This window comes from Pelophylax lessonae, assembly GCF_965119305.1.
Source record: "Pelophylax lessonae genome assembly, chromosome: 6".
Lineage (NCBI taxonomy): Eukaryota > Metazoa > Chordata > Amphibia > Anura > Ranidae > Pelophylax > Pelophylax lessonae.
Window position 1 is genome coordinate 137,702,945 of NC_138773.1, and position 21,434 is coordinate 137,724,378.

At 45.7% G+C, this 21,434-nt stretch overlaps 1 protein-coding gene across 2 annotated transcripts in view; it reads left to right on the forward strand.

Moving 5' to 3' along the window:
• Positions 1 to 3,356: 3,356 nt before the first annotated feature.
• GSPT1 (G1 to S phase transition 1) overlaps positions 3,357 to 21,434 on the forward strand; it is a 673,262-nt gene continuing 655,184 nt past the window's right edge. For both annotated transcript variants that reach the window (XM_082261298.1, XM_082261299.1), the window contains exon 1: positions 3,357 to 3,730. In XM_082261298.1, coding sequence (XP_082117424.1) covers positions 3,535 to 3,730 — 196 coding nt within the window. In that variant the 5' untranslated portion in view covers positions 3,357 to 3,534. The remainder of the gene's footprint in view (positions 3,731 to 21,434) is intronic.

Here is a 21,434-nt window from a genome sequence, read left to right on the forward strand (position 1 = left end):
GTGACTGCGGTAAGATGTTCCAAGTTTTGAGGAGGGCAATACCTTCATCCAAAGATCTAATCATGGAGGAGGAGTCGTCGTGGGTTACTATTAAGGTTGCTGAGTACTTCCATTTGTACTGAATATTATGGCTAGGCAGGGCCTTTGTGACAGTTGCAAGGTTCTGACGTCGGTGCGTGGTATGTTGTGAGCAATCTGAAAAGACTTGGAGAGTTCTCAAATTCTCTGGGAGGGAGTCAGTTTTCCTGAATGTGTTGAGTATTTTTTCTTTCACTTGAAAAAAATGGATTCGCATGAGCACATCTCTGGGTGTATCCTTAGATAGATGGGCCGGTTTGGGTATGCGGTGGATGCGGTCTATAGTTAGGTCAGCAGTAGATAGGGCAGGAATTGCGGTCAGGAAAATGTCTTTGACATAGTGAAGTAGTTGTGCCTGGCTTATGGATTCTGGAATGCCCCTCACTTTAAGGTTGTTTCCGGCGGGAATGGTCTTTCAGATCCGCAAGTTTAGCTTTTAGCATCGTGGGCGTCCACCATAGCATTAAAGGAATGAGCACACTCAGAGATCTGTTCCTCCACTCTTGAAACTCTGGCATCAAAGACATGCACTTCTGATCTACATTGATTGATGCCCTGCAACAAGTAAGTTTGAAGGGAAGCTCTTAAGGACAGGAGCATATCCTTAAGGGTGGTATCAGAGATGGGTTGCCCAATAGTGGGGAATGTGGCAATAGGATCTGGAGCACCGGTATTCATCCCATGCGTCCCCCATGTCTGCCCAGGAGGGATGTGGATTTTCTCCCCCTATGTCCCTTCTGGGCTTGAATTTTGCGGGGTTGCCCAGGGGAGAGGATACTGACTCCAGGTCTGGGGGGCCTCTCCAACCAGGGAGGTAATGTCGGGGCTGGTGCCTTGGGCTCCTAGGCCCTGGGTAGCCCTATGGAGTGAGGAGGGGAGTTGTTGCCATTGAAGCGGGGGCCAGCTAGCATGATCATGTTGGGGAAGAATAAATGTAGTTTCTGTGGTAGCGGGGTCTCCCTGTGGCGGCGTGGCATCTTCAGACAGATGGGGGGGGGGGGGTGGTATAATGGCTGGTGGCAATTGCAGTAGTTTAGTGTAGGCCCCTATTAAACTGTGGATCACTCCCTGCTCTCATAGGGTGGTTAAACTCACATGGGTCCGGACGCGGTGACGATCACTGCGGGCCGATGTCCGGAGACGGGTACTCGAGCCATGCTGCGCCGGAGGAGTCTGCCTCACGAGTAGGCCGCAGTGTCCAGTTCGAGATGATCCCTCTAGATAGGGCAGTGGAGCAGAGCAGAGATGGAGGATGTGAGCGAATGATGGATCAGAGCTGAGATCGCGCGGATGGCTGTGGATTTAGGCAGAGGCGAAGTGGAGCTGAAGATCCAAGCGACCGGCGCGGCTCACGTCCTAATTTTCATAACTTTTGTAAGCTCCTCATTTTCTACATGAGATTTGCATGCAAAAAAAAAAAAAATTGTCCACAACAGACTAGGACTCTTAAATTATGACAGGTGAGTAAATTCAGGAGGCCAACCCAATAGATTAGGACTCTGTAGTTATGATATCCCTGTAAATTCAGGAGGTAATCAGATCTGTTTTGGCCAGTGCTTGATTGCACTGAATAACAGGTAATGAGTACAACTGGCTGTAAAATGAGTGCTGGAGGGGGCACAGCAGAGAGCCTCTGACTGACAGTCACAGATCTCTCTGCAGCCTGAAAAATGAGAGTTGACTGATCAGTGGTGTTTGATTGGTCAGTTTTTGGTCTGTAGCCAGCGGGGGGCAGATGATGCATCCACCTAGGTGAGTATAATTTTTATTTTTTTTAAGTCTATACTTTTCTTTTAACCACTTGCCGACCGCCGCACGACTATATATGGCAGCGGTCAGCCCCTCCTGGGCAAAGTGACGTACCGGTACGTCACTCGCCCACGAGTCTCTTGGGGGCGAGCGCGCGCGACCGGAGGCGTGCTCCCACCCCTGCTCGTTCCCTGACATCCCCACGCGAGTGACCGGCGGCTCCGATGTCTGCCACTCTCGATCTCCCGCTGGAGAGGGAGAAAGGCATTCTCCCTGAAGTAACTGCAGAGACTATACGATCCTGCTATGTAGGATCGTATGTCTCTGTGGTTACATCACAAGCCGCGCCCCCCCCCCCCCACAGTTAGAATCACGCCCCTAGGGACACATTTAACCCACTCATCACCAATAAAGTTAACCCCTTCCCTGCCAGTGTCATTTTTACAGTAACAGTGCATATGTATAGCACTGATTACTGTAGTAATGTCACTGGTACCCCCAAAAGTGTCAAAAATGTCAGTCCGATCTGTTCGCCGCAATGTCGCAGTCCTGCAAAAAAAAAAAATCGGAGTTTGCCGCCATTACTAGTTAAAAAAAAAATAATAAAAATGACATAAATCTTTCCCGTAGTTAGTAAACGCAATAACTTTTGCGCAAACCAATCCAAAAATGCTTATTGCGATTTTTGTTTTTTTTTTAACAAAAATATGTAGCAAAAAACAAATTGGCCTAAAATGTTAAAAAAATTTGATTTTTACCTTTTTTTTGGGGGATTTCATATAAAAAATGTGAAAAATATTGTTATTTTTTCAAAATTGTCGCTCTTTTTTTGTTTATAGCGCAAAAATTAAAAATCGCACAGGCGATCAAATACCACCAAAAGAAAGCTCTGTTTGTGGGAAAAAAAGGACATCAATTTGATTTGGGTACAGCGTCGCACGACCGCATAATTGTCCGTTAAAGTCATGCAGTGCCGAATCGCAAAATAGGCCCTGGTCTTTGAGCAGCCAAATCATCCGGAGCTTAAGTGGTTAACTCATTTAATTTAGGTAATGCGCCATAAATGCACCTCCACATTGCAGTTTGGACTTGTTCACAACAAAAACAGAAATAGTTGTCAAAATAATAATTTTGAGCAAGTGTGAACAAGGCCTTATGTTAATAAATATATTTTTATTTCGACTGTGTTCAACTCCCCCACAACATTTTATGTACTTGTGATATATCGTCTCCGTCCACCAGGGCTGCAAAATAAATTCAAGCTAAGATCCTGGACCTGAACTGCATACATTCTTATGGAGGATGTCACACACCAGGAACTCGTGAGACTTCCTCCTTGAACTACATTTCCAATCAACCTCGTGTCCTCGCGCTGCCGAAAGAAGAGGTTCGGGCTAGGCGTTGCAGTTTACTGCGTTGGATTGTGGGTGTTGTAGTGCCTACGTCACAACGCGCACATGGATGAGAACGTAGATGGGATTCCAAGAAACTACTGTAATGCTCCTCCTGTGCCGCTTGTCGTGCGCTGGCATACGTCAGTGACGTCGCGGCAACACACGAGGAGCCGTTGAGTGAGTGCTGAGTCGCGTTACTGCCACTGGTTCAGCCGGCTTTTCTCTAGATTTTTGTTGGCCGCTCCAGTTAATTACAAGCTGAAAGCCTATCGCTATTGTTACTGTGGCTGTCCCTGCAAGAGCACAACCTGAAATGATGGACAACAACGACTCAGCACCGGATTCCTGGGAGCAGGCAGATATTGACGCCCCAGAGGCCCAATTGAACTCGTCCCTGGCACGGCTCAACGTGAACGCCAAGCCGTTTATTCCCAACGTACACGCTGCAGAGTTCGTGCCTTCTTTTCTGATGAATAGCAGTGCGGCTGACGACGGGTTGCAGGATGAGGGTAAGGACTGGGGCATGAAAGGCCAAGCTCCCCTGCTGTGGACTGGACGGTAGCCGTGGGTGCCGCTCTGCTGGGTGGGGGGGGATATTGTGGAGGCCAGGCCTGAGCTAGCTTTATATTACTGGGTTATAAACCAGCAAGACCTAGATCTTGTGGTTGCTCTACCCGGCATGCTCACCTCTGCCCTGGCTTGTTAAATGTAGATGGGCTCATGTAGGGGCCTTGTTATGCATATGTAGATTCAAGAGTACTAACATTTCGAGGAACGCAGGCTTAGATCCTAATGTGTATGTGATATGCTATTTTTGTCATATGCTTTGTTTTAGAACTGGCTGCTCATAACTCTGACTTTGGTTTGCTTAAAAAAAAAAAAAAAAAAAAATTCTAGTCATATAAGGCCCTATTTAACAAGGTTTTCTGGAAAAAAAAAAGAAGCTTTTTCTTAAAGTGGAGTTCCACCCTAAAATTTTACTTTTGTCCATCTTGTCCCGGGTCACCTGTAAAACGGATACTTTTTTTTTTTTTTTTTTTTTTAATTCACTTACCTGGTTTTAGAAGAACATGTACTTACCTTACTTCATCTTTCTCCCTCGGCGGCCACGGCGATTCGTCACTTCCTGGCTTTGCAATGATTCCTGGGAGCTGAACGTCATCGCTCCCTGGAATCAATGCGCCTGCACCGGTCCCGACGTCAGTTCCGGTTCAGGTGCCGTCATACCTTGCTAAACAGCTTCTGGGCATACCCAGAAGCTGTGCAGGGATGACGCTGCAGCCCCGAAAGTGACGGCGGGGCCGGCGCAGTGCATCGTGGGACGGAAGAGGACGCAGAAGAGGATCGCGCTGGCTTCAAGCTGCCCACACCTGAGATGGCAGCGCTGGAGAAGACATTTTCAAGGTAAGTATTTCTTCTTGCAGGTAAGTGCAACCCGGGACAGTTCAGAGGCTATCCATTGTGGAATGCACTAGCCCTGACTGTCCCGGGGGTATTTTTATGTATTTTTTTTTAGGTGGAACTCCGCTTTAAGCTGTCCATTTTGTAATGTGACTAATATGTTGAGGTTTTCTGCTCATGACTGCCTCTGTGCCATAAAATGTTACATGTATTACCTAGGCATGTAAGACTTAAAATTCTGCTGTTCCCTGTGCCCCAACTGTTTTTCCCCCCAACTTTTTGTAGCAGGTGTTTTGCAGCTCACATCCTTAACTGGCTTGCATGTCAAGCTTTCAGGTTCAGGCAGTTTGGAGCTCTGATGAAGTTTCACCAAGTCCACCCTTAAGCTACAGTGCAGGCGGTTTCAGGGAGGAAAATACCTTATTCCTGGCCTAGCAGAGGCAGACTAAAGCCCCGTACACACGCATCGAAAATTGGCAGGGAATTTTTGGCCAATGTCCAATCGGCCGATTTTTGGCTTGTTAGTATGATGCTTCCGACAGCCAACTTTTCGGCCGAAAAAAATCTGGTGTGCAGAGTATAAAATTTTTGTTGGCCGTCAACACAACGGCCGATTTGCATGCAGTCAGTATAGATTTCGACAGGGAAAAATCTGATGAGCAAGTCTGGACATCCTCAGTGAAGAAAAACACAAAGAAAACAAACCATCACATGACATCACTTCTGAAGTAGAATTTTGTTGGCCGAGAAAATTTGTGTGCAGTCTAGGCACATTCCAACCAACAAAACACAACTTGGACAAAAGCCGGACGATCGGTCGGCCGATAATCGTTGCGTGTGTACGAGGCTTAAGTCTTGTGCGACTTGGAACTGCAAAGTTCATGACAAGTTGTACCCCATGATTTCCAATGAATACCATTCATATTGGTGCAATTTCACTCCCTGCACTACTTTGGTCTGACTTTGATGCGATTTGAGGTCCATAGACCTCAAGATTACACAGGCATTGAAAGAAAAATGCTAGTTTACATTGCAGAGGTGAGCAATAATATCCAGTGGGTGAATATCTGCTTCATTAAAGTGGTAGTATACTCCACTTTTTAATTTTTACCTACAGGTAAACATATAATAAGGCTTACCTGTAGGTAAAATTAATATCTCCTAAACCTGCATGGTTTAGGAGATATTCACCCTGCATGCAGCCGCTGATACCAGCGGTGCATGCGGTCCGAAGGTCCGGCGTATCTTGCCGGATATTCAGAGCTCCTTGCTGGAAAATGAACTCCCGTGCACAAGCGAGAGTGAAATCATCCCGGCCACTCGCAGCACCAGAGACGCCGACGGAACGTGTCAGCTCCCTCAGCGGTGTCCAGGCGACCATGTGGGGGCTTTGTTCTAAGGTAAGCATTTCATAATGTGCTAGTATGCAATGCATTCTAGCACATTATGCCATTGTCCTGCAGGGTGTTTTTTTTTTTTTTTTTTTTTTTTTTTTTTACACCGGATATAACTGCTTTAAGTGCCGGGTCACACTTGTGCGATGCGGGAAGGCTGCAAATTCGCAGCCTGTTCCCGCATCGCAAACGCACATTTGGCAGTTCACACTGCCATATGCGATACGCAGGGGGTGTCAATTAAATGTTAATGACACCCCCAGTTTGATCGCATATCGCAGTGCGATCTAACAGTTTGAACAGGATCGGATCGCACAAGTGTGAACCACTGTGCGATCCGATCCTGATGCGGCTGAAAAAAAGGGTCATGTACAACTTTTGTGCGGGTGCAGTGCGAATTTAGCCATACAAAGTGTATGGCTGAATTCGCACTGCACATCCGATCACATGTAATGAAGGAGCAGTGCGCTCCAATATTACATGCAATCGCCGCACACACTATAGTATGAACCGGCACGAAGTGTTTCAGGGAAAAAAAAGCTTTTGAGTGTTTTTTTTTTTTTTCCCCAAGAGTTGTTTCTCTAACAAAAAACAAATCGCTCTGTATTCACTCCTCCTACTGGGGGAACTGCTTCTCCTCTTTTCTGGGGTTGTTGGGCACTTAACATGCATCTGTGCCAAACTATGGACATTAAACTATTCTCATATTTATAACACACAGTAAAAGCTTTAAAGGGTTAGTTTACCTTTAATAAAAATGGGATACCTGCATATAAATGCAAACTGTGTAGCTTTTGCTATAGGTTGTAGGTCATTTATGGCTAGGAGGGGAGGGCACTGTCACAAGTTGACAGGCGGAGCGGGAGAGGAGGAGAGCTGCAGATGACAGAAGCACGTAAACTGACCACGGTGTCGGGGCTCAGCAGCCATGATAAAACTGTGGTCAGTCTACGGGGGGGCAGAACCAGGCAGGGTCAACCAGGTATTAAATAAAACAGCACAAGCACTGTGCTGCTTACCGTGCTTTAAAGGAGCAGGATCCCCCCTTTTTTTTTTTTTTTTTTTTTTTTTTATATTAACACTTTCATGGTAAAGTTTCTTTTCCAGCCTCATTGTGTGGTCCCATGTCGTCTTACACTCCCTGTGACTGAAAAGTTTCATACTTCTGCTGGGAACACTGAGATATTGATACCATATCTCCTCTAAAGCATGTCTTCTCCAAGGAGAATACAATTAGCACTTGTAGTTTCTCATAATTTGAGGTCCATTCCCCATATTTAGTTGCCCTTCTCTAGACTGGCTCCAGTACACTCTTTCTGAGGGTTGGTGACCAGAACTGGAAGGAATACTTCAGATGTAGCCGAACCAGAAATTTTTAAAGTGGCAGGATTATCGTTATATCTTTGGAGTGGACGACACATGTGCAGGGGCTCTTGTGATAGTGGAGGTAAGCAGTAATGCTTGGAATTTTTTACAGCCAGGCTTTGTGAGGTACGTAAATGGCCTACAGCAAGGGCATTTTCCAACTTAAGTCAAAGCTAGGGATGCACTGATACTTTTTTTTTTTTTTCCAACGAGTACAAGTACCAATACTTTTTTTAAGTACTCGCCTATCTCAAATTACCGATACTGGTTTCCTAGGTCCCCACTGTGCCCCCTTCACTCCTATTCCCCTCTGTACCACCCCGAATGCCTATCTTTCCCCCTTTCCTGCACACCCGTTGCCCACTGTCCAACTTCCCCTCCCCACACACAAACCTTCTCTCTGCGGTACCTCCTACATACCTGTTCTTCACTGTACCCCAACCCCTCACCCCCCTGCACGCCAGTTTCCCACTGTACTACCTTCTGCTGAAGATCTATGTGCAACATGCTACTTCTCCTTCTACCATTACGTGGTAGGAGGTGGCCTCAGCCTGTCCTCTTGCAATAGAGCCGACAGTCTTGAAGAGGTAGAGGATGGTATCAGGGCAAACAGGACTTCCATGCAGGGCATCGGTTGCACCCACCTCGCGATTCCCTTCCTCATGCCGCACATCTGGCTGCTGGCTTCTCTTCATCCCGACTCTCAAATGCTGCACTGCAGGCTGTGGATGGAGTGGAGTCCCGGCAGGACAGTGCTTTGGTCCTACAGGGAGCCCTAGCAGCAGCTGCCCCTGGTTTTAATCAACTTTTTATGGCAGCGGGGAAGCCTGTTGACCTATGAAGGAGTCATCAGTTGTTAAGGCCGTGGCTGCCCCGCTACTTAACTGATGATTGCTGCATTCTATTGTGTACATTTCAGTTGTCAGTGGCAGAATCCTGCTGACAGCTGAAAGAACCAGCCAGTAGGTACATTTCATAATCTTAAGGTAAACTTCAAAGTAGATGTACACAGGAAGATAAAAACAGAAGGCCCTCTACATGTTTTGTGTTAATAAGTGCTTCAGTAGGAATAGGAAGCATAAAATGTCTATCAAAGAACAAAATGGTGTACTTGAAATATTCAACTTGTAGACAATACACCATAAAACAATATATACAACGAAGTCTCAATATAGATGGCTATATGTGTAAGGTTGGTCTGATAAATAACTAGGGGGCTTATCCAGATCCAGAGGATAACCTGTAGAGCAGGGAGTGCAGGCCTTGGTACCAAATCCTGGGGCGGATAAGCAAAAGGAGCACTTTGTAGTAAAGACTAAAAGGAAACGCATACCTTTCCCAAATATGAAGGCAGGGTAGAGTTGTTCAGTTCACATGCTAAGGGCCAAAATGAATGTGACAAAGAGAAAGGCAGGCGGAAAAAAGAAAACCACCAAAGAAATTATACCTACCCTTAGTATGGGGTTACTACATGTAGCGGCAAATGGATGAATCCACACGGTCAAAAATTCAGCAGGGCTTCAAATTATAATCGCAGCAGTAGAATACCCTGCAGGGTTAATTTAGACCGTAAACTGCCAATGATCTCTTTAACCACTTTACCACCCGAGGATTTTCCTGCTTTACGTCCAGGCCACTTTTTGCAACTCGACACTGCGTGACTTTAAATGACAATTGTGCGTTCATGCAATGCTGTACCCAAACCAAATTTATGTCAGTTTTCTCCCACAAACAGAGCTTTCTTTTGGTTGTATAATCACCTCTGCACTTTTTTCTTTTTTGCGATAATAAAAGAGCGAAAAAATTTTGAGAAAATTACATTTTCAACTTTCTTTTAAAAAATATCCAACATACTCCAATTTATGTCATATATTTTGGCCAAAATGTATTTAGCTACATGTCTTTGACAAAAAAAATCTCAGTGAGCGTATTTTTATTGGTTTGCGCAAAAGTTATAGCGTCTACAAACTATGGTGTAAATACTGGAATTTACGCAGCTTTAATTTCTGACTGCCTATCTCATTTCATGAAGTGCTAAAATGGCAGGGCAGTACAACCCCCCCCCCCCCCCCGCCCAAATTACCACTTTTTGGAAAGTAGACATCCTAAGGAATGTCCTGAGAGGCATGTTGAACTCAATGAATATTTCATTTTTTTTTTCTTTTGGTCACAGGTGTTTGAAAAATGACTAAAGCATTTTTTTTTTTTTTTTTACACAAAGTTGTCATTGAAATTATATATTGCTCACACATGCCATGGATATATGTGTAATTACACCCCAAAATATATTCTGCTGCTTCTCCTGAGTACAGGGATACCACATATGTAAGACTTTTTGGGAGCCTAGCTGTGTACGGGACCCCGAAAACCAATCCCCACCATCAGAATTTCAAAGGGCGTACATTTTTCATTGCATTTTCTCACTACCTATAACTGTGTAGGAGGCCCTGAAATGACAAGATGCCACAAACCCCCCCCCCCCCCAATGCAAAATAGACACCCCAAGCTATTTGCTGAGAGGCATGGTGAGTCCATGGAATATTTTATATTTTGCCACAAGTTTCGGGAAAATTACTTTTTTTTTTTAACACAGTTGTCAAAAGATAAATTGCTCACACATGCCATGGGTATATGTGGAATGACACCCCAAAATACATTCTGCTGCTTCTCCTTCTACTGCCAAAAAGTCTCACACATGGGGTATCCCTGTACTCGGGAGAAGCAGCAGAATGTATTTTGGGGTGTCATTTCACATATACCCATGGCACGTGTGAGCAATATATCATTAACTGCCGGTTCACACTGATCCGATTTGTCAGGCGACTTGGTCGCCTGACAAGTAGCTTCCAATTCTGTGCAATGGAGCTGTTCTAATCAGAGCGACTTGTATTACTTCTATTATGAGAAATCGTTGCAAGCTGCGCTGAAGTCGCGCTGCACGGGCAACTTCATTAGTCGCCGAAGTCGGGGCGACTTCGAGTCGGATTAGTGTGAACCGACTCTTAGTGTCCATTCACACTAGTCCGACTTGTCGCCTGACAAGTCACGCTTTGTCGCGGTCCATTGACTGGTACAGGAGCCGCTCTAATAGGAGTGACACAAGTCACTCCGACTTAGAAAAAGGGTCCTGTACTACTTCGGGGCGACTTGCATAGACATTCATTTTATGAAGTCCGTGCAAGTCCCGCTGCACGCGACTTCACAGGTCGCCCCCTAAGTCGGAGCAACGTAGTGTGAACCGAGCCTTAGTTACAACTTTGTGTTAAGAAAAACAAAAACAAAAAAAAAGAAATAATAATTTTCCCGAAACGTGTGGCAAAATATAAACTATTCCATGGACTCACCATGCCTCTCAGCAAATGGCTTGGAGTGTCTACTTTGCAAAATGGGGTCCCCTCCCACTGCATGTAAAAGCAGTCTAGTGGCCAAATATCCGCTAGGATTGCTTTTACATGTAAGCCGACTGCTGGCTGTAAAAAACGATACCAAGATGATGCCCAAATCTGCAGGCATCATCCTGGTATAACCACTCAAAGTCCAGCACCGTACCAGTACATTGCTGGTCCTTGTTTGGCATATAGTGTAGGGTTTTTTTTTTTTTTTTCATGCAGCCTGTGGGCTGAACAAAAAAAAGAGAACCTAACAGAAATCACCACAGGAATATTGTGTAGTATTACACACCATTAACCGCCCAACAACCAAACCCACTGATTTAATGGTGGGTATACATGACAATATTCCACGTATACCTAAAGGTATTTTAACTGCAGTGGAGAAATCAACCTACCACAGCTGCTGCCATCAGAGGTATCCATATATGCTGAGCGCAAACGCTGTTTGTGTCAGAATATATAAAATCAGTGTGGCAGCTGACTGGTACCTGCAAGAGAAACAGGATAACAAAAGAATGAAAAACAAAGTACAGTAGGAAGTGTAGAAGAACATAAAAATAACACAACTATTCTGGCTTTTTTTTGTTTTTTTTGTTTTTGCGTATTTTTTTTTTACACTTTTTTTTTTTTTTTCAACGTTCGAGTTTCAGGTTAGGGTCTCTCAAAATGACGATGGCCATCAAGCATCTTTTGAAACCCTGTGTAAAGGCCTGTACACACGATAAGAAATTCTGAAGGGAAATTTGTGCCGTGCTGTACCTTACGCTAATAATCCACTAGTGCAGGGATCCTCAAACTACGGCCCTCCAGCTGTTTCGGAACTACACATCCCATGAGGCATTGTAAAACCGACATTCACAGACATGACAAGGCATGATGGGAATTGTAGTTCCTGAACAACTGGAGGGCCGTAGTTTGAAGAACCCTGCACTAGTGTGTGGTAGCGACGGAAACAGTCACCGTGGCAAACACCAGGACAGTTGAACCATAATTACGGGTGTCACGCCTAAATCCGCGCTTGCTGCAGACACGGCATCTTTTTTGTGGGTATCTTTGCGTAGGGGTACTCGGGAGGAATTCCGTACAATGCCTCTCATGCAGCCGGCTCACTGCATCTGGTTGGGGAAGTTGGGCAGGAGCACCAGCTGGATACAGAAGGGCTCTGATTATCTCTTCTTGGAATTGAAAGAAGGATAATGTTCCGGCAGACGCTTTGTATAAGACAAAAGCGTTGTAAATAGCCAATTGAAAAATGTGTAGACACTTTTTTGTACCAGCGTCTGGCCTTACGGGCAATTAAGTATCATCTGGTCGTTGAAGTCCACCCCTCCCATTTTACGGTTATAGTCCTGGACACAGAGGGGCTTCTCAACAACACTGGTGATCGCAATAATTTCGACTGCCGTTTCTGGGGGAATGGAGGACAGAACGAAAATGTTCTGTTTGTCCCTCCACTTCACTGCAAGCAATTCATCGCACCTCAAGCAGGCTCTCTCCCCCGGGCTCAGTGGAGCATTTACTAGCCGTTGGGGGAAGCCCCGGCGATTAGATCGCACGGTGCCACAAGCGCCAATTTGCAATTGAAAGAGGTGTCTAAAAAGTGGCACGCTTGAATAAAAATTGTCCTCGTACAAGTGGTACCCCTTTCCAAATAGGGTGACACCAAGTCCCATACTATCTTGCCGCTGCTCCCTATGTAGTCTGGGCAGTCGGGGGGGCTCCACAGAGCTATCTTTCCCTCGTAGACACGGGAACTGTGTAGCCTGTGGCCCTGTCACACAGCTTGTACAGTTTGACCCCGTATCTGTCATGCTTGGGAGATACTGTTTGATAGCAAGGCGGCCAGTAAACTTTATCAGGGACTCGTCAAGGCAGACCTCTTGTTGGGGGGGTAAACAAGGCTGCAAACCGCTAATTGAAGTGGTCTACGAGGGGCCAAGTTTTGTGGAGCCGATCATATTCAGGGTCTCCCCGAGGATGACAGAGTTAATTGTCGCTGAAATGCATGAACCAAAATATTTGTTCGTATTGAAGGGTAGGCCCAGAAATTTTTTTAAATCGGGAATCGTGATCGGATTCCAGGCGAATGGTCTGGCAAGGGGTGAATTTTGGGTTGGCGGCGATTAATTGTTGTGCGTATAAATTTGATTGATCCACAATAGATCTGAAAAGATCTTCAGTGAAAAACAGCTCAAAAAAGTTATTGGGATTAAAACCAGCTGTTTCCACTCGAATTCCGGGTTGGGCAGTGAATGGGGGGGGGAAGTACTGGCGCTGTGGAATCTGTGGGCTGCCAATAAGGATATGCCAGCGCTTGAGAGGGCACTATGGGCTCTACGGGCCTGTCTTCGAATACGTGGTGGCTGCGGGCCACTACTCGCACCAGCTTCAACTGCACTTATGGACTCGCCACGTCACAAAGTCTTACTGCAGTGCTGGTTGTACTAGGTCCAGGGTGTACTAGGCCGCTCGTGCTTGCCAGATCACGAGAAGTGTGAGCGGCACTAGTACTGGCACTCTGCTGCATACGAGAGAAACACCCGGTTCTTGCATCTCAGCAACTCCAGAATGGGGTCGGGTACGCCTGACCTTAGCAGGGACCCATCCGTTGTCGGAGCTATCTGTCAGGGAGCCACTGCTGTCTACAGGTTCATGTACTGGCCCTGATTCTGCCAGTGAGGCTTCCCCATCGCTCTCATCTGACATGGTCAGTATACTGTAGGCCTCTGCACTACTGTACCAACGTTTGGTCATTTTAGTAACTAAATTTACCGGTACAGTAGTGTGACTAACAGGTAAAAAAAGCACCTGGTTGTCAAGGACTATTTGGTCGCTACAAAAAAAAATGCTAGTGCTAGCAGAGATCAGGCCTGACTCTGCTAATGCAGCAGTTTTTGTGTGATTTGTGTTTTTTGGAAGTGACCGTAATCTATTGATTACTGCACTTGCCTGGGTAGGGTGGGCTGGGCAAAGGGGCTAAACGCAGGTGCTGGCAGGAATCAGTGCTGATTGTGCAAACACTGCGTTTTGGGAACACTAAATTATGGGGACGCTAGTATAGTTCTGATCAGATCAGATATTGATCTGTTCAAACACTGTACTAGTAATGGAGGTGTGTGTGGTAGTGTACTTGACTCTAACTGATGCTAAATAACGGTGGTGTGGTGAGACACTGACGCTAAGTAGCGTCAGCCGTGACACTAATGCAGTGATTGGTAATCACTATATATAGTGAACACTGTGACAGGGCAGTGAAGAGGTTAACTGGGGGAGATCAAAGGGGTTAAACCTTTATAGGGGATAGATGGCGGGTGGCCTAAACCTATTTGGGCTTAGCGCTAGCGCAAATTCGGGTCACAAGTGACACTAATACAGTGATCAGTAGTTATCTGATATACTGTATATATATTAGTGCACTTTGTGACAGGGCAGTGAAGGGGTTAACTGGGGGAGATCAAGGGGTTAAAACTTTATTAGGGGATAGATGGCGGGTGCCCTAACCCTATTTGGGCCTAACGCAAGTGCAAACTAGGGTTACAAGTGACACTAATACAGTGATCTGTAAAAGATCTGTATACCACTGTATTTAGTGTTCACTATGAGGGGTTTGGGGGGGGGGTGATCAAGGGGTTAAATTTGCCTATGTGAGGTAGTGTGAGTGTAGTGTTGGTGGAACTCACGTTTTTGATGTCGGTCTTCTCCTGGAACCGAAAGGGCTCCAGGTGGGAAAGTTACATCACTTCCCCCTGCCTGTGTTTACATTACACAGGCAGGGGGACATGTCATTGGCTAGAACCGAGCACCAGATCCAGACCAAAAATCATTGGTCTGTATCTGGTGACTGATCGGTTCTCTGCCGAATCAGACAAGGATCGGCTCGCGAGCCGTGATCGCGCCCGACGTAGGTCTACGTTGCCAGACGATAGCGAGCCACTTTGCCTCAGTGGGCAAGTGGTTAATTGGATGATCTGTCAAAGAAGGGAAACCCACAGTAGAATCAGTCTCAGCACAAATATTGGAAGACATAGTAAAACGAGGGTTCTAGTTTGTAACTTTACAAGCATCCAACATGTCACAGAAATCCCCATGTTGCTATTCCGCATCATCTTCGGTCACCAGGAAATCAATCACTTCCCTTTACATGGCTCCAACCCCGCACACCAAAAGCTGGCTTCTGACTTCACCGAGCCTGGTCTCCCAACTGTGCATGTGTGGAAAAACCTGCACACTCACAGTGCACGATGACGAGGCTGCTGCCAGAGAGGCCAAAAGTCTTTCATAGAGCAGCCATAAAGGCATCAGAGGAGGCCAGAGGTGAAGCAACACCTCCCAGTACCGACAATACTGGAAACCACGTGCTGCCCACAGGAAGAAAAGAGTGTGTGTGTGTGTGTGTGTGTGTGTGTGTGTGTATGTATATATATATATATATATATATATATATATATATATATATATATATATATATATATAATATATGGCTAGAGCCTCCCCTGACTGCAGGGGTCCCACAGGATCATTGGGCTGAACAAAATAACACCTGAAGTGAAATAATGAAAACGAATGCAATGTACACAAGTATGCAGAAGTCCAAACGAATGATTGGTTGAATAAATGATGCATACAAGTATAGTTCTAGTTGGTGAGGTTCAAAAGACACCAGTCCAAGTTCAACCTATGATCAGTGTGTTTAAGTGTTTGTCAATAATACATTGTTACATAGTTAGTGAGGTTGAAAAAAGACATGAGTCCATCCAGTTCAACCTATGATGTGTGTGTGTGTTTGCTTTTAGCCGTACATTGTATACCCCTGTATGTTGTGGTCTTTAAGGTGTCCATCTAACAGTTTTTTGAAACTATCAATGCTCCCTGCTGATACGACTGCTTGTGGAAGAGAATTCCACATCCTTACCGCTCTTACAGTGAAGAACCCCTTACGCACTTTAAAGTTAAACCGCCTTTCCTCTAGTTTTAGTGAGTGGCCACGTGTCTTATTGTATCTCCTTTCTCTGAATAGTTTGTTCCTTATGCTCGGGTCGCCAGTACAGTATTTGTACATTGATATCATATCCCCCCTCAATCGTCTCTTCTCCAGAGAGAATAAGTTCAGGGCTTGTAGTCTTTCTTCATAGCTGATGTCCTCCATCCCCCTAATTATTTTTGTTGCCCTTCTCTGGACTTTCTCCAGTTCCAGCACATCCCTTCTGAGGACCGGTGCCCAGAACTGGACAGCATACTCCAGATGTGGCCGGACCAGAGTCTTGTAGAGCGGGAGAATAATCTCTTTATTTCTGGAGTGAATCCCCTTTTTTATACATCCCAGTATTCTGTTGGCTTTGCTTGCTGCGGCCTGGCATTGCATGCCACTGCCAAGCCTGTTGTCTACCAGTACCCCTAAGTCCTTTTCCATCCTAGACTCACCCAGAGGTTCCCCCCCTAGCGAGTAGCTTGCTTTCTGGTTTCTGGCCCCCAAGTGCATTACTTTACATTTTTCAACATTAAATCTCATCTGCCATGTAGTTGCCCACTCCGTTATTTTGTTCAGGTCCGCTTGCAAGGTTTCCACATCCTGCATAGAAGATATTGGCATGCCTAATTTAGTATCATCCGCAAATACTGAGATTGTACTAGATATCCCCTCCTCTAGATCATTTATGAATAAATTAAACAGGATTGGTCCCAGGACAGAACCCTGGGGGACCCCACTTTCCACACCCGCCCAATCCGAGTACTCCCCATTAATCACCACCCTCTGTACTCTCCCCTGGAGCCAGTTCTCTATCCAGGTACTCACCTTATGGTCCATACCTATCTTCCTTAGTTTGTACAGTAATCGTTTGTGGGGAACGGTGTCGAAGGCCTTTGCAAAGTCCAGATACACCACATCCACAGGCTTACCTTTATCTAGGTGGCAGCTCACTTCATCATAGAAGGTTAATAGATTGGTTTGGCACGAACGATTTTTCATGAATCCGTGCTGATTAATACTTATAATACCGTTTTCATTACTAAAGTCTTGTATGTGGTCCCTTAACATCCCCTCCAATATTTTGCAGACTACAGATGTTAGGCTGATCGGCCTATAGTTACCCGGGATATATCTCGGCCCCTTTTTAAATATTGGTACCACGTTGGCTTTTTTCCAATCAGCTGGCACCATACCCGTCTGTAAACTATCCTTAAAGATCAAGAATAATGGTCTGGCAATCACCTGGCTGAGCTCTTTAAGAACCCTCGGGTGCAAGCCATCCGGTCCCGGGGATTTATTTATGTTAAGCTTCTCTAGTTTAGCTCTAAGTCTATCTTCTGTTAGCCATGGCGGCACTTCCTGAGGTGTATTATTTAGTTCGGCCTTACAAGCTGGGTTCGTGTAGACCCCCGATTCCTTTGTGAAGACTGAAGAAAAGAAATTATTTAACACTTCCGCCTTTTCTCTGTCCTCAGTGGCCATTTTTCCTTTATCATCTTTTATGGGGCCAATGTGTTCTGGCCTCGCTTTCTTACTGTTTATATACTTAAAGAACTTCTTGGGGTTCTTTTTACTCTCCTCTGCTATGTCTCTCGTGTTCTATTTTAGCCGCCCTGATTTCATCTTTACATTTCTTATTACTCTCTTTATAATGCTTAAATGCTGCCACTGACCCCTCAGTCTTGTATTTTTTGAAGGCCTTTTCTCTAGCTCTAATATACATTTTTATGTTGGAGTTTAGCCACCCAGGGTTTAGTATACCCCTGTATGTTGTGGTCGTTAAGGTGCCCATCTAATAGTTTTTTTAAACTATCGATGCTATTGCTAACTGCTGACACCACTGCTTGTGGAAGAGAATTCCACATTCTTACCGCTCTGTCAAAGTTTATGGTTAAACCGCTTTTCTTAGAATTATAGCGAATGGCTACGAGTCCATATTCCCTTTCGCTGATTAGTTCCCTATGCTAAGGTACAGTACAATGGCATTTGTACAATGAAATCATATCCCCCCTCAAGCATCTCTTCTCTAGAGAGAATAAGTTCAATGCTTGTAGCCTTTCCTTATAGCTGACATCCTCCAGTCCCTTTTATTAGCTTTGTTTCCCTTCTCTGGACTCTCTCCAGTTCTAGTACATCCTTCCTGAGGACCAGTGCCCAGACCTGGATGGCATACTCGAGATGCGGCCAGACCAGAGTCTTGTACAGTAGAATTATAGTTTTATCTCTGGAGTAAATCCCCTTTTTAATACATGCCAATATTCTGTTGGCTTTGCTTGCAGCAGCTTGACATTGCATGCTATTGCTGAGCTTGTCCTCTACTAGGAACCCCATGTCCTTCTCCATCTTGGATTCCCCCAAAGGCTCTCCCGTTAGTGAGTAACTTGCGCTCATATTTCTGACACCCAAACCTATTACCTTACATTTTTCAACATTAAACCTCGTTTGCCATGTAGATGCCCACCCCATTATTATGTTCAGGTCTTATAAGTTTCCACATCCTGCCTATAAATTATTGCACTGCTTAATTTAATATCTTCCGCAAATACAGAGATTGAGCGGTTTATCCCATCCTCTAGGTCATTTATGATTAAATTAAATATGATTGGTCCCAGGACAGATCCTTGGGGGACCCCACTTTCCACACCAGACCATTCTGAGTACTCTCCATTTATCACCTTTGGACTCGCCCTTGAAGTCTGCTTTTAATCCAGGTATTCACTCTATGGTCCACACCTAGGTACCTTCGTTTGTACAGTAAATGTTTGTGGGGATCTGAATCTAATGCCTTTGCAAAATCCAGATACACCACATCTGCAGGCCTTCCTTTATCTAGATGGCTGCTCACTTCTTCATAGTAGGTTAATAGATTGGTCTGACAAGCAATTTCTTTTTTACTTTCCTGAATCCATGCTGATTTCTACTAATGATACGGTTTTCATTACTAAAATCTTTGTATATAGTCCCTTATCCCCTCCAATATCTTACCGACTATTGATTTTAGACTAACTGGCCTATTGATTTTAGACTAACTGGCCTGTAATTCCAAGGGATATATCGGCCCTTGTTTTAAATATTGGTACCACGTTGGCTTTTTTTCCAATCAGCTGGTACCATTCCTGTCAGACTATTTATAAAAATTAGGAACAATGGTCTGGCTAACACCTAACGGAGTCCTTTAACCACTACCATACCTCGCAATTTCTGGCACTCTGCTCCTACATGTAAAAAAAATCATAATTTTTTTTCTCAAAAACGTCTTCCAGGACAGCCCATGAGACCTTAAGGCTCCTCCCCCAGGGACAGGAAACACATTCCAAAATTTAAATAAAAAGGCGGTCCCTTAGTCCTCACCTTCAGTATTTAGTGTTTCCTCCGGACAGGGGGTAACATGTTCCTGGAACTGAAGCTCCCGGTCTCCTGGACTGTCCATGGAAAGACTTGGGGGGTATGCATCTCCTCTTGCCCAAAGCGGTACCCCTTAGTGCCGCAATAGGGGCTGACCGCTGTCTCCTGCTCTCTTCGCCTCTCGGCAGGACCTCGGGTGTCGTCTGGTGGAACGCTGGGGAGTCCGCTCCGTTGGTCGGCAGGTTCCTTGGAGCAGCAGTGCTGTGTACCCGTGAACCGCCGACTTCGAAAGTAGTTTTGAAGTTGGCGCCAAAAACGGAGGGGGCGGAACTCAGGCGCGTCCACTCTGGCCTCACAGGAAGTGACAGTGTCACTTCCGGCGCAGTGACAACATCCGCGGGCGCCGGAAAGCCTCGTTCCAGTTTCCGAAGGCGCGAACAGAGTTCAAATGGGCGACCGATGTTAGGGGAAACAGCAGTTGCTGGGACCACTATACAGAGTGATGGACACCACGGCAGCAACCGCACAGGCGGCGGAAGTCGGCTCTGGCATCGGCACCTCTCGGGTAAGCAAGGGGGAATGTACACCCTATTTGCAGGTACCTGTTAGGAACTCCGGTTTCCCCCCTTTTCTCTATATGTCTGTAAGGGCGGGGGTAAATAGAGCACCATTCCCTCTTTTCTGTCCACGAGGTGGAAAGGGAAAAGCGGGAGGAGGGGGGGCACAGTATCCCTAAATTAAAACTGTAAATTTTTGTCTTTTATCTTAGACCAAGGCTCAGGACAAAAACCCACCTCAGCCCCCCAAAAAGAAATGTGCTGTATGCGGAGCAAAATTGAGTTCCTCTTGGAACAAAACAGTGTGCCGGGCATGCATAGAAAATCTGGTCAGAGATGACCATACAGTCTCTACCCAGAAAATGCTGTCTTCAGTGAGAGATGAACTAACAAATACGTTCAGTTCATTCAGAACTCTCATGGAAAAAATGCAGGCACCATCCCAGGTTCCCACCTCAGTTCAGGTCCCTGCATCCCTGACCAAACCATCATTAGGTTTTGAGGAGGAAGTATCATCTTCCCACTCCTCTGTGGAGGGATCAGGGTCAGAGGAGGAACCTTAAAGAACATAATCCCCATGGTAACTCCAACTTTAAACTGAGCTTGGAGGATGTGGATGACCTACTCAAAGCGGTTTATGTCACTCTAAAAATTGAGGAGGAAAAAGTGCAGCTGTCTAAACATGACCTGATGTATGCCAGTCATAAAAAGCAGGCTAGAGTGTTCCCTGTGCATAGCTCCCTGTTGGATACGATTAAACAGGAATGGAATTCACCTGATAAGAAACCTTTCTTTCCAAGAAACCTAAAAAGAAGGTATCCATTCAACGACAGTAAGGAGCAGCCCTTGAACAAAATCCCCAAGCTGGATGCTTCTCTTGCCAGAGTATCAAAGGGAACTGACTTGGCATTTGAGGATTCAGGGTCACTAAAAGACCCTATGGATAAGAAAACCGACACCACTTTACGTAGGGTTTGGGAAGCCTCTATTATGAGTTTAAAACCGGCCCTGGCATCCACCTGCATAGCCAGACACCTAGAGTTATGGCTATCCCAGATCCAAACACACTTATCTGCCGGAACTTCAAGAGAACAGATTAGCAAGTCATTTCCACTCTTATTCCAGGCAGTAGGATTCTTAGCGGATTCTTCAGCTGAAGCTGTAAGAATGGCGGCAAGAACCTCAGCCTTGGCTAACACAGCTAGACGAAGCCTATGACTCAAGACATGGTCAGGGGATCTCACGTCTCTGTGGTCTTCCCTTCACAGGCGACCACCTCTTTGGCCCAGGCCTATCAGAGGCTCTGGAGCATACAGCAGATAAAAAGGGATTCCCAGAAAAGAAAAAGTACCCCTATGCCCCAAAGAATTTTCGTGGCAGGGGCAAACCGCAGAGATCCAACGAGACCCAGCAAGCTTTCAAAAAGCACTGGACTGGGCATAAAGGTAGGGGGAGGGGTAACATCCTGTTTAACCCTCAACACCCCAACAAGCCCCAATGACTCCCTTCTCAGGGTGGGAGGGAGATTAGGGGCCTTCCTCCCACAATGGAAGGGAATTACTTCCAGCCCCTTTATTCTGGACCTGGTAGGCAAAGGGCACAAACTGGAGTTTTGTCACCAACCCCTAGAAAGAACCCTGATTACAAGTCTGCCCAGGGATCCAGCCAAGGCCTCTGCCCTAAGTCTCCAGTTAGGGGACCTATTAGACCAAGAGGTTATAATCCCAGTCCCCAAAGAAGAACAGGGTTTTATTCTCGCATCTTTGTGATTCGGAAACCTTCAGGAAGTC